Raw genomic sequence first — 16,952 nt, forward strand, 5'->3', positions numbered from 1 at the left:
GTGCTGCCACAATCTCTGTGACTTCATATTCACATCAGCCCTTTCTGTCTGGAAGACACTGTTATCTTTGAGTCATGCTCCATTTCTAGATCATACAATCTTTCTATCTCCTCTTCTGTATAGATCCATGAGCCTTGAGGGAGAAGTTTAAAAACATCCCAAGAGTGAGTACTCAAAAGTCTTTCAGTCTCTGCACACTCTTCAATAGGGTCCTACCACTGACTTAGAAAGAGTAACTAATATCCTTGACATTACCCTGTGATGTCTGGGGATTCATTCATTTACTAAACAGAATACTACTCAGCTCAGCTATTAAGACATTGGCTTGAGAGATGGCTCAGTGGTTCAGAGCATCAACTGCTCTTCTGGAGGTTCTGAGTTCAAATTGCAGGAACCACATGGTGGCTCACAACCATCTGTAATAGATGCCATCTTCTCATGTGTCTGAAGACATCTACAGTATATTCATATGCATAAAACAAATAAATCTTTTTAAAAAATAAAGTAAAAAAGTAAAACTGAAGACATCATCAGTTTTGCAGTCAAATGAATGGAACTAGAAAATGCTATCCTAAGTGAGGCTGCACATAGTCAAAAACTCAAACTCAGAATTGTTTCTGTCTGAAAGAACTGAAGGGACAAAAAATGAGAAGAGCCTGATGGAAAGGAGATCTAGGGACATGTATAGGAGCCTGCTCAAGGTGAGGACGCAAGTCCTGAAAATAGTACTGAGGTATGGTGTGCTTACAAACAGGGGTCTATCATGACTGCCCACCAAAAGGCCCAACAGGCAGCTGAGAGTCAGATGAAGATAATTATGCCCAACTAATTGACAGAAGATGGTGACCCCTGTGGTTGAATTAGGGAAAACATGGAAGAAGCTGAGGAGGAGGGCAGCCCTGTAGAAAGACTAGCAGATTCAACTAACATAAATCCCTGATCTCTCAGACACTGAGCCACCAACAACGCAGCAGCATATACCAGCTGATATGAGGCCCCAAACATATACAGAAGAGGACTGCCAGGTCTGGACTGGGTCAGAGAATATATACCTAACCCTTGAGAGACTTGCAGCCCTAGAGTGTGGGGAGGCCTGGTGTAGTAGGGTCCAGAAGGCCAGGGAAGGAGGTGTGGGATGTAGAACAGTCTGGGGGTGGAGTGGGAGGCACACAAAGTCTGAACTGTAAAAACGGATTAAAGAATAAACTTTAAAAGAAATCAATACTTTGGGACAATGACTAAATAAGATGTATCTCATTTCTGGCAGTTTTTTCACATCAGGCCTTACATGATATGAAGTAGAAATTTCTGGTTTCATTGGATTCTGAATTGTGTGATGTGATGTTTTTCTGTAACCTGTTTTATAGTATGTTTTGCTGGGACAGAAATGTGAGAAGATGTTTTGCTGAAGTATACAGGTCTAGGAGCCTGCTCAAGGAAAACAGACACGTGGAGTTTTTCTGGAAGCTGTCTGTTGAAATGGAATCTGATATTTTGCTGGAGTGGACACTTGAGGGGACACATGATGTTTGGAAATAGTATAAAATTAACCCAACAGACAGTGGATGATGCGCTTGCATTGGCTCACTTTGCACAGAATCGTTGATCTTCACTTGTCGTGTCTTCAAAGAGAATAACTCACTAAAGATTCAAGCTGTCTCTTCCCAATTCCAGCCTGAATTGAGCTGCTACTACTGATTAATATTTGGTGTTTACCTATTGAACTGGGCTGCCCATATTGATTTGTGCTTGATATTGTGGACTGAACTGCTGATATCCTAACAACACATACTGGGATCTCTCCAAAGAATTATTTCTGAGCATCTCCAAAATCTTTGTTTCCTATTAGCCTTCCTTTCCCCAACCTCTGGTATGTGGGCTAGAAGAGAGGCTGAAGTGTTTAATAATCTTTATTAGGTTTTGAAAAATTGAAGCCTACAATGATGGCATAAAATTTCTTGTTAAGGCAGTCAACCATCTTGTCCTTGCCCATTTTATGTGTCCCAGTGAGGGCTATGAGTTCTGCTCTTTGAGCGAAGTGCCAGTCAGTAAGAAAGACACCAATAGTATCCAATCGAGGTCTACCATTGCTACCCCTTCATACATGGTGTCATAATCTGTGCATCCACTACTGATTGGTGTATATGTTGAGATCTGCCATGGGCCAGGTTTGATCAGCCATGACTGGTCAGGTTACATGCATGTGTTGTAACATTTCTAAACTGTCATATATCAGTGGGATCTCCAGGATTTGCCAGCAGAGTGACAGGGCTCAGAAAAGTGTCCCGAACAAAGTAACTCAGGGTGATTTAATAGCAGAGACCAGTAGGTAGTCAGTATAGCATTTAAAATCCACTACCCAGTGGGAATATTTGAGGATTTCCACTATGACAAAAGGGGTAGTTATGATAAGAAATTACCCTAGGGTTAATTAATCTGAATCTTTAGTTAGGAACACAGATGCCACTATGATTCTCCAGCAGTTAGCAACCTGAAGTAGGTTTGCCCTAAGGTTTCCTCTGCTATGTTAATTTTGGTCCCCAAAACTGCTTATATGAGTGTCTGCATATAAGACACTGAGGAACCCTTGCCCCAGTTGGCTCCAATTGGTAAATAAAGATGTCATCAGCCAACTGCTGGGAAGGACAGACAGAAGCAGGACTTTTAGGATTCCTGGACTTGGGAGAGAGAAGGAAGGAAGAAGCAGAATCGCTATGGGAGGAGCATAGGATGGACCAGACATGTAAGAATTCTGGTAAGTGGCCACTTTCCTGTTTGGGTCTGGGGTAGAAGAGATGAAACATAGATTTTAAAGATGTTAATTCTGGAATACCAGAGGGGAATATTTGTAAGCCTCAGGAAAAGATAAGAAGCTCATAGCCATTAAGCTAATGAAAGCATATTAAAATAAACTGATGGTTGTATTTTTCTCTCTGTGTCTTTGTCTCTCTCTCTCTCTCTGTCTTTCTGTGACTCTCTCTGTGCATGCGTGTGTGTGTGTGTGTGTGTGAGAGAGAGAGAGAGAGGGAGAGAGAGAGAGAGAGAGAGAGAGAGAGAGAGAGAGAGAGAGAGAGTATGTGTAACTCTTTGGTGGGTGAACGAGTACAACCCATCAGTAGCATAGAGTGAGCTGACTACCCCTACAGTAATCCAGCCAATGCTGAATGTAATTTTTTAAACAGTTAGACCATTGTTATCCCCAGGATCCTACGTTTTGGTCCAGAACTCCCTTGACAATGCCCTGACTCTTGTCCACAGATAGGTGGAAAGGCTTGGTCAGACAAAGTAGGGCCAGGGCACATGGAGAAAATGGTCCTAATTTTAAGTCTCCTTCTGCTGTCTAATTTCTCTATCTAAAAATTCAAATTCTATACTGAATAGATAGAGAAAGTGGGCAACCTTATATTGTTCCTGGTTTTAGTGGGGTTGCATCTAGTTTCTCTGCATATAATTTGATGTTGGATGTTGCATTGCTATACATAGCTCTTATTATGTTTACATATTTGTCATGAATTGGTGATCTTTCCAAGTTTTTTTAAACATGAATGTGAATGTGTGTTGGCATTCTTCAAATTTTTTTTAGCCATCTAATGAGTTGATCATGTGATCTTTTTTTTTTTGACTTTGTTTATGTAGTGGATTATGTTGATGGATTTCCAGATATTGAACTACCCCTGTATCCCTAGAATTAAGCCTACTTGACAGTGGTTAATGATAGTTTGATGTGTCCCTGAATTCAACTTGGGAGAATTTTATTGAATGTTTTTGCATTGATAATTGTTGTATTCTGTAGATGTCTGCAACTACTACGAACTGGGTTGCTGGAACAGAAGCTGAGAGATAGATGGGAAGGGGCAAAAAGAATGAGGCCAGGATGATAGTTTACTGACTGAGGTCCCAACTTTAATGGCAGTCTACCAAGAAGAATTCTCAATTCTGAATATCTATGCTCCAAATGCAAAGGTACCCACATTCATAATAGAAACTTTACTAAAGCTTAAAGCCCACGTTTTGCCTCACACAATAATAGTGAGAGACTTCAACACCCTACTCTCATCAATGAACAGATCATGGAAACAGAAACTAAACAGAGACACTGTAATGAACCAAATGTGTTTATTATATATATATATATATATATATATATATATATATATATATATATATATATATATATATAACATTTTATCCTTAAACAAAAGAATATACCTTCCTCTTAGCACTTCATGGTACCTTCTCCAAAATTGACCATATAATCAGTCACAAATAAGGCCTCAACAGATATAAGAAGATTGAAATAATCCCATGCATCTGATCAGATCACCATGGGCTAAGGCTGTTCTTCAATAACAGCAAAAATAATAGAAAGCCCACATGCACGTGGAGACTGTACAATACTCTACTCAATGATAGGAAGAAATAAAGAAAGAAATTAAAGACATTTTAGAATTTCATAAAAATGAAGGCACAACATATCCAAATTCATGGGACACAATGAAAGTAGTGCTAGGAGGAAACGTCATAGTTCCGAGAGCCTCCAAAAAGCAATTGGAAAGAGCATACAATAGCAGCTTCACAGCACATCTGAAGGCTCTAGAGCAAAAAGAAGTAAATACACCTAAGAGGACTAGACATCAGGCAATATTGAAATGAGGGCTGAAATCAACCAAGGAGAAAGAAAAATAACTATACCAAGAAATAACCAAACCAGAAGCTGGTTCTTTGAGAAAACCAACATGACAGATAATGCTTAGCCAAGCTATCAGAAGTCACACAGCAAATTCACACATGGCAACAGGTACTAAGGAAATCGAAAAAAATCATCAGATCCTACCATGAAATCCTATACTCAACAAAACTGGAAAAGCTAGATGAAATGTACAATTTTCTCAACAAGTTACCAGGTGCAAAATTTAAAACAGGATCAGATAAATGAACTAAATAGTCCCATAACTCCTAAAGAAATAGAAGCAGTCTTTAATAGTTTCCTGTCCAAAAAAGTCAAGGTCATGTGGATTTAATGCAGAGTTCTATAAGACATTTAAAGAAGACCTAATAGCAATACCCTTCAATCTCTTCAAATAGAAATGGTAAGGAACACAGCCCAAATTTTTCTATGAAGCAACAATTACTCTGATACCTAAACCACACAGAGACCCAACAAAGACAGAGAACTTCAGACCATTTTTCCTTATGAATATCAATGGAAAAACACTCAAGTAAATTCATGCCACTCAAATTCAAGGATAAATCAAAATGATCATTCACCACGATCAAATAGATTTCATTCCAGGGATGCAGGAAGGGTTCAATATATAGAGATCCATCAATGTAATACACTATGGAAACAAAATCACAGGAAAAGAACTATATGATCATTTCATTAAATGCTGAGAAAGCACTTGATAAAATCCAACACCCCCTTCATGATAAAAGTCTTGGAAAGATCAGGAATTCAAGGTCCATACATAAGTGTAAACATAGTAAAAGTAATGCACAGCAAACCAGTAGCCAACATCAAACTAAATGGAGAGAAACTTAAAGCAATCCCACAGAAATAAGGTATTGGACAAGGCTGTCTACTTTCTTCTTTCCTGTTCAATGTAGTACTTGAAGTCCTATCCAGAGCAATTAGACAACAAAAGGAGGTCAAAGGGATAAAAATTGGAAAGGAATAAGTCAAAATATCACTATTTGCAGATGATAAGGTGGTATATTTAAGTGACCCCCAAAATTCCAACAGACAACTCCAAAACCTGATAAATAACTTCAGCAAATTGCCTGAATACAAAATTGACTCAAACAAATCAGTAGCCTTCCGATACTCAAAGGATAAAGAGGCTGAGAAAGAAATTATAGATACAGTTCATAGACTATGTGAAGCTCAAGAAGAAGTAAGTCTAAAGTGTGGATTCTTTGATCCTTCATAGAAAGGGAATCAAAATCTCCATAGGAGGAGATTCGGTGACAAAGGGTGGAGCAGAGACTGAAGGAAAGGTCATTTAGAGACTGCCCCTCATGTGGATCCATCCAACATAGAGTCACCAAACCCAGACACTATTTCATATGCCAACAAGTACTAGCTGACAGGAGCCTGATATAGCTGTTTCCTGAGAGGCTCTGCCAATTACTGACAAATATAGAAGTTGATGCTCACTGTCAACCAATGGACTGAGCTCAGGGTGCTCATTAGAAGATCTAGAGAAAGGACACAAGGAGCTGAGGGTCTTTGCTGCCCCATAGGAGATACAACAATATGAATCAACTAGTACCCCCACAGCTCCTAGGGACTAAACCACCAACTAAAGAGTACACAGGGAGGGACCCATGGTTCTAGCTGCATATATAGCAGAGGATGGTCTTTTCTGACATCCATGAGAGAGGAGGCTATTGCTCCTGTGAAGGTTTGATTCTACATTGTAGGGGAATGCCAGGACCAGAAATTGGGAGTGGGTAGGTTGGTGAGCAGGGGAAGGGAGGATGGGAGAGTGTCTTTTGGGGAGAGGAAATGAGGGAATGGGGTAACATTTGAAATGTAAATAAAGCAAATTATCTATCTATCAGTCTGACTATCTATCTGTCTGTCTGTCTGTCTGTCTGTCTGTCTGTCTGTCTGTCTATCTACATGTATTAGTTCATGATAACCAACAGTAAGTAGGAGGAACTCAGAATAAGACTGAAGCCATTAGTAAGAATAATTATAGTGTAAGATTTTTAGTATATGGTTTCCCTAATAAGAGTACATCCAAAGGACCCCTGTGGTGATTTGAATGAGACTGAGATTCCCCCTAGACTCAGATGTTTAAACAACTCATATGGTTCAACAATTTTCCCCATAGTTTGAAGAATGACTTTATAGTCTGAGGTTCATATACAGGGAGTAAGAAGGGATGAACTGACTCTAAGAACAAAAACAAGACACAGTCAGTCACATTTCTATAAAATATATAGCATTGGTATTTACACTCTGTGAAAGGCAACCAATTTGACCATCTTGAATGGGATTCCACCCAGAAATATGACTTGTAGAAGTAAATCAGTCTCTAAAGAAACGTCATACAGGATAGGTCACCAGAATAAAACAAACAAACAGAAAGCATTTAAATGACATGCCACTGTTTCTGGATTTTATTAATTTTAGTATTCAACTTCAGCATATCTAATATTTATAATGAAGTTTTAAAATTTGTTTATTTTATTTTTGTCTCTTTACAAAGTATATTTATTTTATCTTGAGTTGGATTCACACTACTTATTGTCCTGTTTTTCATATTATAAATTTCTCTCTATTTCAGGAGAGTTCATCATGTTCATCATGTTTATGCGTAGCACTAAAATTTTTTGAAAACTCATCTGGTAACTCCTTTTATATTATATTGTTTTTATGGATATTATGTTGATAAGATAAAATTTCTTCAGAGATGTTCTCCTGCTCAATTTTTGTGTGGTGTATGGCTCAATTTCTCTCTCTCTATTGCTCTATAGCTTCAGGCCTAAGCCCTGGTAATGGAGGCAAAGTACACAAGAACTCTGATATTTAATTTAGCCTTTATTTGTGAAATAGAATCCCATATACCAATACCAGTTCTTCTTGAATATGCTTTTGGTTTGTTTTCCTAGGAATTTCAGAGTTTCTTTCTTTTTATTTTCAAAAAGTTTAGTGACTTCTATGATCCATTCTAAACATTGTGAACTTATGTACTCTCCACACTACATATATTTGTGAATTTACTTTTTAGCCAACATATAAAATTTTAGACGTTTATGTTCCTAGACTTTACAGAACACTTTATGTTTGTAATCTGTACTGTACTTCTGATGAGAAGAGCAACAATCTTTTATATTTACACACTTGAATATCAAAATCAGACAAAAATTGATGATTATATATATGAAGGTTCAATATCAAATACAAGCGAAGTGTTTTCCTTAAAATATATAGAAAGACATGTATCATTGCACTACAGAAAGATATCTTTAGATGGACAATCAGAGACCTATTTGTAAATCCCTACAGAAAACCTCATCAACATGAATACATAGATAAAAAACTGTGGGAGTCTTGCTGTTGACTGTCAAATATCAGAAATGGGCTAATTATTACTTTTACTCTAAATAAAACACAGTTTTACATTTATTTCCTTGTGGTAAAAAAGTTTTGTGAATAATTATATATATATATGTATATATACATATACATATATATATATATATATATATATATACAACACACACACACACATATATGTATGTCCACATATACCATCCTATTAAAGGTCAGGAAAATTTCACAAAATACTTCTATTGTCCCCTCCTCTTATACAAGTTCTTTAGTTTTAACTATTGTGTAAACATAGTTGGACGAAATAGAATGGGATGAGCTAGTGAAATTTCATGTTGTTATGATTATAAGGCAGACCTTAATATTATATGGATATTTGTCTTTCTGTGTGAATTTCTCAGAGAGTATACTTGTATGCTAAGAATCTAATTTTGCAAAGACAACCAAGTTCATATGTGAGATATTTTTGAAATAATTCTCTTTGAACACCTGAATACTATAGAGAGAAACCAATTTATGTCATCTCTAGTTACATTCTGTTCATTAGGCAATGGAGCTTACAAAATAAGCTGTGTTCCTCTGCTACATTTTCACCAAAAGAGATACTTCTATGATCACCAAGTAACTACGTATTTAGTGTCATTGTGTGTTTGACTAAATCTCATTGTTTTTCTCTAATTTTCTTAAGCATGTGAGTAGTTTCAGGGTTCAAGATATATGATATGCTGAGGTATTGAGCTCTCATTTAATTAATGAAAAAAGTATACAACTTAAGTTCAGTGTTTTACAGGAAGACAGGATATTGTTCAGTGATCTCACAACAGTTCCTTTAAGCACACAAAAGAACCAGTCTCAGATGGCTCTGATAACTCAGAAGAATTCCAATTTCGTCTTTGCTACTTCAGTCAGTCTGTAATAGTTCCTGTCAAGCACCCACTAATTCATTCTCTGTTGAAATAATTCCTTAACTAAGTAACTTATTTGTTATTTAGTTTTATTTCTGTTATGGAATGTTCATTTTAGAATTCCTATAAACATCAAACCTATTAGGTGACAAAAGGACTGATAGAGAGGAGTTACTATTTTCAGAAAGGCACTGTTACATCTGGATATTAGTTTCAGTGATCATAATTAATGTAGCTCCATACTAACTCTGTTCTTAAGTTCCCTTCTCAAACATTCCTCTGAATCCAATGAAAAAGTACTTCAAATTGATATTGTTCTAAGTTTGACATATTTGTATGACTCAAGGTCTTATTTAGTAATTGAGGGAAAATCTCATTGTCATTTTTATTCTTCTGATGGGTTCTATCTCCAAAAGTATTCTAGACATATCTAAATTTTTTTATTATTTTGATTCAGTAATATACTCACTAAAAACTACAAATCACAGAGGTGAAAATTACTGCTTTGCAAAATTTGCATTATATGTGGAAAGATGCTATCTAGAATGCAGGACAGGAATGACAGGAATAGGTACTTTAGAATTAATGTTTTGTTACTTGATCATCTAATAGTTTATCAGCATTTCACAAATATTTTCTTCAAGAAAAATACTACTTTAATTGTCAAAAGATTCCATATGCTGTTACGTAGAACTATGTAAGGTAAAAAATAAATACCGTTTGTACTATAAATTAATAGTTGTTTAATGCAGCCTCTATTTCATCTCTGGAACTCAGTATTAGTAAGGTTTGGAAATATGCTTTCCATCATTATGGAAAGTAATCCATTACTGAAATTATTCTAAGATTTTTGTATGACTAAAAGTATACAAAATCATGCAATTTAAACTGAAATCTGTGAACTCTGCTTAAGAAGATCTCATGATAAATCTTTATATTATTTATATACAAAAACAGTTGATTTGTGTCAGATAAGAATATCATAGACTGTTTTAAACTTTAACCATTAATGAAATACAAGGCCTTCAACTATAAAAAAAACAAGCCAAGTGAAGCATATGCTATGAGTTGGTGGAAAGAATCATAAATGGAAAATTATGCAATTATACTTAAAACAAGAAAAATATTAATAAGCATAATGATAAAATGAGTGAAAATACAATTTTCAACATGTACACATAAGTTGGGACTAAAAAGTATTTTATAAAAATTATGAAAGAGTATTGCTTATGAACTTTTTAGCACTATAACTCGATTTAAATATTAAATTGACATTTTAATTAGGGCAAGATATGCTCCAATTTCTCTATAATTAATGAAATGGCCAATATATGAAGACAACGTTCTCATTTAGAAAATAACAGTTGAAAGAAATCATAGAAAAGAAAAACTTACAAATAATCTATTCTTCAAAGTTTGGAATACAACAATTTCATGTGCTTGAGAAATATTTTAGAATTAATCTACTAAATGAAATGAAGATATTAATTTTCCAACAACCTTCTTAAATGCATTTTTGACCTCTTTGTTCCTTAGGCTGTAGACGACAGGGTTCAGCATAGGAATGACCATTGTATAAAACACAGATGCAACTTTGTCTGTGTCCATGGAATGATTGGAGCTGGGCTGTAAGTACATGAATATGAGGGAACCAAAGAAGATAGACACAGTGATGAGATGAGATGCACAGGTAGAGAAGGCCTTCCTCTGTGCTTCAGCTGAACGCATCCTCAGGATAGCAATGAAAATAAGGAGGTAGGTGCTTACGATAACCAAGAGAGTAAAAACAACATCCAATGTAGCCAAGATAAGGAGTGTAATTTCATTTGTGTGGGTGTCAGAACAAGAAATAGTCAGCAGTGGGGGAATGTCACAGAAAAAATGATTAATCATGTTGGACTGACAGAAAGAAAGACAAAATGCAAGGGCAACGTGGACAGAAGATTGCAAGATCCCACACAGGTAGCAGCAAGTGATAATTAGAATACAGGTGGTGCTTGTCATGATGGTAGTATAGTGCAGGGGTTTGCACACTGCTGCATGACGGTCATAGGCCATTGATGCAAGGATCAAACTTTCAATAGCAATAAAGGCCACAAAGAAGAACATCTGGGCAGCACACCCATTGAAAGATATGGTCTTATTTCCTGTGAGAAACCCTTCCATCACCTTGGGAGTGATTGCTGAGGCATAAACACAGTCCACCAGGGAGAGGTTACAGAGGAAAAAGTACATGGGAGTGTGGAGTCGGGAGTCCAAGAGAATGAGCATGATCATCCCAAGATTCCCAAACAGTGTGATCAAATAAATGAGAGTAAAGATAATAAACAAAGGGATCTGAAGCTCTGGGGCATCTGTTAACCCCACAAGGATAAATTCAGTAACCTCTGAAATATTCTTCATCAAAGTAATTTGGGAATTATTATGCCAAGTTCCTAAATAAATAAAAAAATATGTTATTTGGTTGTTTATGGGATTATAAAATATGACCAAGCAATTTTATTGATTTATTTTTTTCTAGTGAAAGACAGTGTATATCAGATGATGAAATACTTCCTATAGAACTTCAAGTATTTGGCTCATATGGAAGTGATACACATGTATACTGAGTTCATGTGATACTAGAAGTGGCTAATGTAACTGTGGAGCTCACTTCTGTCTTCATTAAATAGTGATGTGTACTGTACTAAAAAACATTATGCTCATTATTATTCCTTATAATGCTTACATGCATTTATTGTATTTTATATTCATTGAGAGTTAGTAAATACAAGGAATGTGTGACTTTTGTTTATTTGCATTATATCTGGAAAGTGGATTTTATATATTTAATATATTCCCTCTACCACCTTAGAGATATGTAATTATTTGGGAGTCTGATCCTGGCACATGCAGTTTTTTCCCAAATCATGAGAGTTCTAAGTTGACTTTTCCAGTTTAAATATTACCAGTCAGTTATCATATCTTCTTATAGTTCCACAGGAAAAATGTAAGTGAACAACTTTCCAAATTGATGTTGAAAACTGCACCTCTTAATCTCCTTGTCATTCACTTTTTTCATAGATTGCTGTTATCCCTTACCAGCCATCAGCATGTCTTTATGATTTATGTTTGAGAAATTGTAGAGGAAACAAGAAAATTAGTCTGATTTTTCCATAGAGTTTTCGTGCATTTTTAGCTAGCCATATTGCATGCCATTATCTGAGTCACTTGCACAATGACTCAAATGACAGATGACTACTGCCAGTTACAGTATGTAAAGAACTGCACCCAGGAAAACTTCTATTTCTGGAATGTTTAGACATATTATTAACTGTAACTATCATTCTTATACAAGACAGAGGAAGATATATAAAGATAGCCAAACAGAATGTGAATTTCCCCCCAACTTACAGGTTCCTCCTATGGATTTCTTTGTGTATAGTCATCATTTTCACCTCTCCTAAAGATAATCTTCTGATATTGAATATCAAAATATGAATAATGTAAAACAGTATGGTGTGCTGAAAAATAAAATCAAAAAGGAGAATATAATTCAGTGTGTTTACGGAAAGACTATTCAACATGTACTACCACTTTATTTCTATTTGTTTCCCTTAAAAATAAAAAAAAATACTTAATTTTGTTTCCCTTATAGTTCTAAATGTCTATTACTGTAAATTTTAGTACTTACCATTGTTCTAGAGACAGGCAACTGTGCAAAAGACTTCGGGTATGAAAACCCTCATGCCTAGAATATTGGTCTAGGAAAGTTCTGTGAGGAATACTCATCTACCCCACCTTCCATAAGCTCTGCTGTACAGCAGAACTTGGCCTGTGTGTCCTTTTGTCAGTATCAAGGCACTTGTTGCAAGCTCATCATATGCCTCAGGGGTATGAGCATAAATAGTGATATCTCTGGAGTCTTGTGTTCCCATGTTGGCCATTCATCCTGACATTAATGGTACCATCAAAATATTTGAAATTCTAGTGACATCTTTATGAGTATATGAAGGAACAGATATTTGGAGGAAAGTTATTCTAAATACGAGGAAAACTGAACTGCAATAAGTTATACAGGAAAAATTAAATCCCTCAGTATCTCAGACTTCTACCCTGTGGTTCTGGCATTTAGCTATGTCACATGGTTCTAGGGTGTCATTTCTTCAATATAGCTGGTTTTTAATCAATCATCATAAACTGTCTTACCGACAATGGTGTCTTGTAAGATTTTTCTTTGTTATTATATTTTATCAATTTATCAACACACACGTATATATATATGTATGCATATCTGTATTTGTGTATATATATATATATATGTATGTATGTTTATATACATGTAAACTGTATAACTCTATAACTGTATAACTTTATATATGGATATATAGATATTGGGGTATATGGGTATAAGTATATATGTATATATGTGTATCTTCTTATCTTGTGAGAAAGAATGTGATGTTATCATATATACACTATGTATTGATTTTGGGAAAAATCAGGGAAATTTGCATTTTCCATATCGTTTAACATTTACAAGTTGTGAAAACATCCAAAGTTTTCTTTTGTATATATTTAAAATATTCACTAAGTGTTTTTAAACTAAAAGCATCTTATTTCATACAGTTACAGCTAATGCCTTTTTTTTCTCTTTAACACCAGAAGCTATACCCCTAAAGTCCAATATGACTGTCTAAATATGAACTGAACAGGGAAAACAACAGCAGGTATAATAGTGAAGAGTCAAAGACTATGAGGTCCCAAACTCAAAGAATCAAAAAGAAATTAAGGTCAGTTAATAAATGCTGAGAGATCTTTTCCCAATTTGTTAGTTGCCGATTTGTCCTTTTGATGGTGTCGTTTGCCTTATAGCAACTTTGTAATTTTATGAGGTCCCATTTGTCAATTCTTGATCTTAGAGCATACACTATTGGTGATCTGTTCAGAAACTTTCCCCCTGCACTGATGACCTCAAGGGTCTTCCCCAGTTTCTTTTCTATTAGCTTCAGAGTGTCTGCTTTTATGTGTAGGTCCTTGATCCATTTGGAGTTGAACTTAGTTCAAGGAGACAAGGATGGTTCAATTCGCATTCTTCTGCATGCTGACCTCCAGTTGAACCAGCACCATTTGTTGAAAAGGCTATCTTTTTTCCATTGGATGTTTTCAGCCCCTTTGTCGAGGGTCAAGTGGCCATAGGTGTGTGGGTTCATTTCTGGATCTTCAATCCTGTTCCATTGATCCTTCTGCCTGTCACTGTACCAATACCATGCAGTTTTTTAACACTATTGCTCTGTAGTATTGCTTGAGGTCAGGGATACTAATTCCCCCAGAATTTCTTTTGTTGCTGAGAATAGTTTTAGCTTTCCTGGGTATTTTGTTATTCCAGATGAATTTGAGAATTGCTCTTTCTAATTCTATGAAGAATTGAGTTGGAATTTTTAATGGGTATTTCATTGAATCTGTATATTGCATTTGGCAAAATGGCCATTTTAACAGTATTAATCCTGCCGATCCATGAGCATGGGAGGTTTTTCCATTTTTTGAGGTCTTCTTCCATTTCCTTCTTCAGAGTCTTTAAGTTCTTGTCAGTGGAAGAAATTGTTTTTTTTTCTGGTGAAAAGCATCCTTATTAGTTATCCAATGCTAAGTCACTAGCTAAAAGAGCATACATACAAATAGAATTGTATTGTTCAGGTAATATTTTAAATGCAAACATGCATATCTGAATTTTGCATATATTTTTTTAGGTAGCAACAATCAGTAAAATAATAGGCCATGAATTTGAAAGGTAACAAAAGGTCATATGGGAGGGGTTGAAAGAAATAAAATAGAGAAATTATGTAATGATAGTATAGTCTTAAAAATAAAAGAAAAAATAAATGACTTAACTATTTTTATTTTCCACATATTTATCTCTCACTTGAAGTACAATAGCAGAAATTTATTTCTTGTGCCAATATAGTCATGAACAGTTATGAATCTGTCCTTTTGTTCCTGGAATTTACCTTCAAATATTATTTCTGTTTCCTGTTACAGTGTTGTCTACACAATTTAATACCCCAAGCTTCACTGTAACATTTGTGAAAAAATCTTAAGTGGTTACTCCTCAAATAGTGATTTACTTCAAAAAAGAAGAACATAAGGTGCTGAGAGGAGGATGTGATAGTGTGGTAATGCTATGGTTAGTGTTAAGTATTTTATGCATGTATACAGTAAATTATTATGGGCACCCTATATATCTTCTTGCTAGCTTCCCTAGATATTCCACAACATGACCAAGCTATACCTTTTTCATTTTATTTTAGTAACTCATTAAGTTCAATTAGTTTTGCTCAATTATAGATATATGTGGATCTACAGATCACAGCATGGGCAATATACTCAAAGCAAAACTCCCAAAGAAAAATTATTCTACTTCCCACAAGACTGCTATCAATAATATTTTTATGATGTAGAAATACTATATATAGATTTATAGATATATCTATTATATCTATATAATTCAATATATCTCTAATCCAATATTATATCTATATTATCAAGATAACAAGAAAAGCAAATATAATGTGAAAGCTAGCTATAAGAATAAGAATCATCTCATTCATGCATTTATCATGTATGGTCGCTTCACATGGGACTATGTTTGAAATTCAAAAGCCAACTTCTGCAATTAACATCAGGAATGCCATTCAACTCCTTTGAGAGAAGGTCTCTTATTGACCTAGTAACATCCTTCTTTGTGCAATAGATTTAATCAGATGAGAAACTCATCTGCTTACTAAAGATACCTAAGATTGTGTCATATGAATTAGGTAAGGTCTCCAAATGGTCCCCAAGTCAGTGATTCAAGTTAATATCCTTATTTCAGATTTGATAGCAGTGATATTTGATGATGGAGTGAGAAAGATATTAATGGAAGAGAAGAATGGAAATTCAGTTTTATTTTTTTTACTAAAGAGTGGCCTATGTATGTGAATACCTCGTGCTTGGTCTTATTAGGAACCTCATAGCTAGTAAAAGGTGATAGAAGATGTGATACAGTGACATTAACCAGGAGTTAGTAATGTAATTCTCCTTGTTAACCTTCTTACATTTTATTAGGTTAAAAAAAATGTAAATAATAACTATTAATCATCTACAATTTTCAGTAGTCCATAGTTAGTTTCCAGAATTCGAGAAAGAAAATGTAGACAAGGAAAGAAAATATTAAGCTAGAAAAACTTCTCTTGGAGAAACTTTTTTCAAATAACAGGAACATTCACTACAAATATGCATGCCTAGTCCAAGTGCTGAGAATAAGATACCGAGTGCTGGGACCTAAACAGAACAAATATATTAATCCTCCCATCACTTTGTAGACCAGGAAACATTGTTGAAGAGCATCTGTGAAGAATATTAGAGCCAGAGGATGGGAAGATCTGTAAAATAATATCCTCTGGATCCTCTGTACATATCATGGTTATTGTAATCATGAATGCAGCAGGAATAGCTACCTTTACAACACCAAGTGAGGAAAACATCCAATATAGATTTGTTAGGTGATCACCAGGCCTCATCTCTTGGTTGAAAGCAACTGGAAATTGATAGTTGGTGGAGGAGAAATAAACATTGTATTTTGAGGATGAGACAATAATATATTTCTGATTCTCTATTGCATAGCTCCACACCCACACATATAGCTCACTGGATTTATTAAAGTATCAAAACTCAATAATATTTTTAAAGAAATACAGCTGGGAAGGAGTTTTAGAAAGAATTACAGAAAGAGCTGGGAGGGGAAAATGGAGCATAGTTAAGTAAATATGTTATTTAATTTTACACATACATGAATTTCTCCATAGTAAGAACAAACAGCTCCAATAATTATAAATAGATTAAACTTATTGCACATGTTTTAAATAGTTGTTGGCCAAAAATAAAGGAGGATGGATATAAAACAAGCAAGTACCAAAGAGTTTCTATGTACTTTGAAACATTAAAACAAGATTCAGATACTCTTGAAA

General features: G+C 35.1%; 1 protein-coding gene across 1 annotated transcript; it reads right to left on the bottom strand.

Annotated features, from left to right (window-relative positions):
* Positions 1-10,425: 10,425 nt before the first annotated feature.
* On the bottom strand, positions 10,426-11,373 carry LOC127678048 (olfactory receptor 5B12-like). Its single transcript, XM_052172878.1, has one exon. It carries the CDS (start codon positions 11,368-11,370, stop codon positions 10,426-10,428), a length of 945 nt encoding a protein of 314 aa, XP_052028838.1. The 5' UTR covers positions 11,371-11,373.
* Positions 11,374-16,952: the final 5,579 nt, after the last annotated feature.

The sequence above is a fragment of the Apodemus sylvaticus genome, chromosome 1, assembly GCF_947179515.1.
Source record: "Apodemus sylvaticus chromosome 1, mApoSyl1.1, whole genome shotgun sequence".
Classification (NCBI taxonomy): Eukaryota; Metazoa; Chordata; class Mammalia; order Rodentia; family Muridae; genus Apodemus; species Apodemus sylvaticus.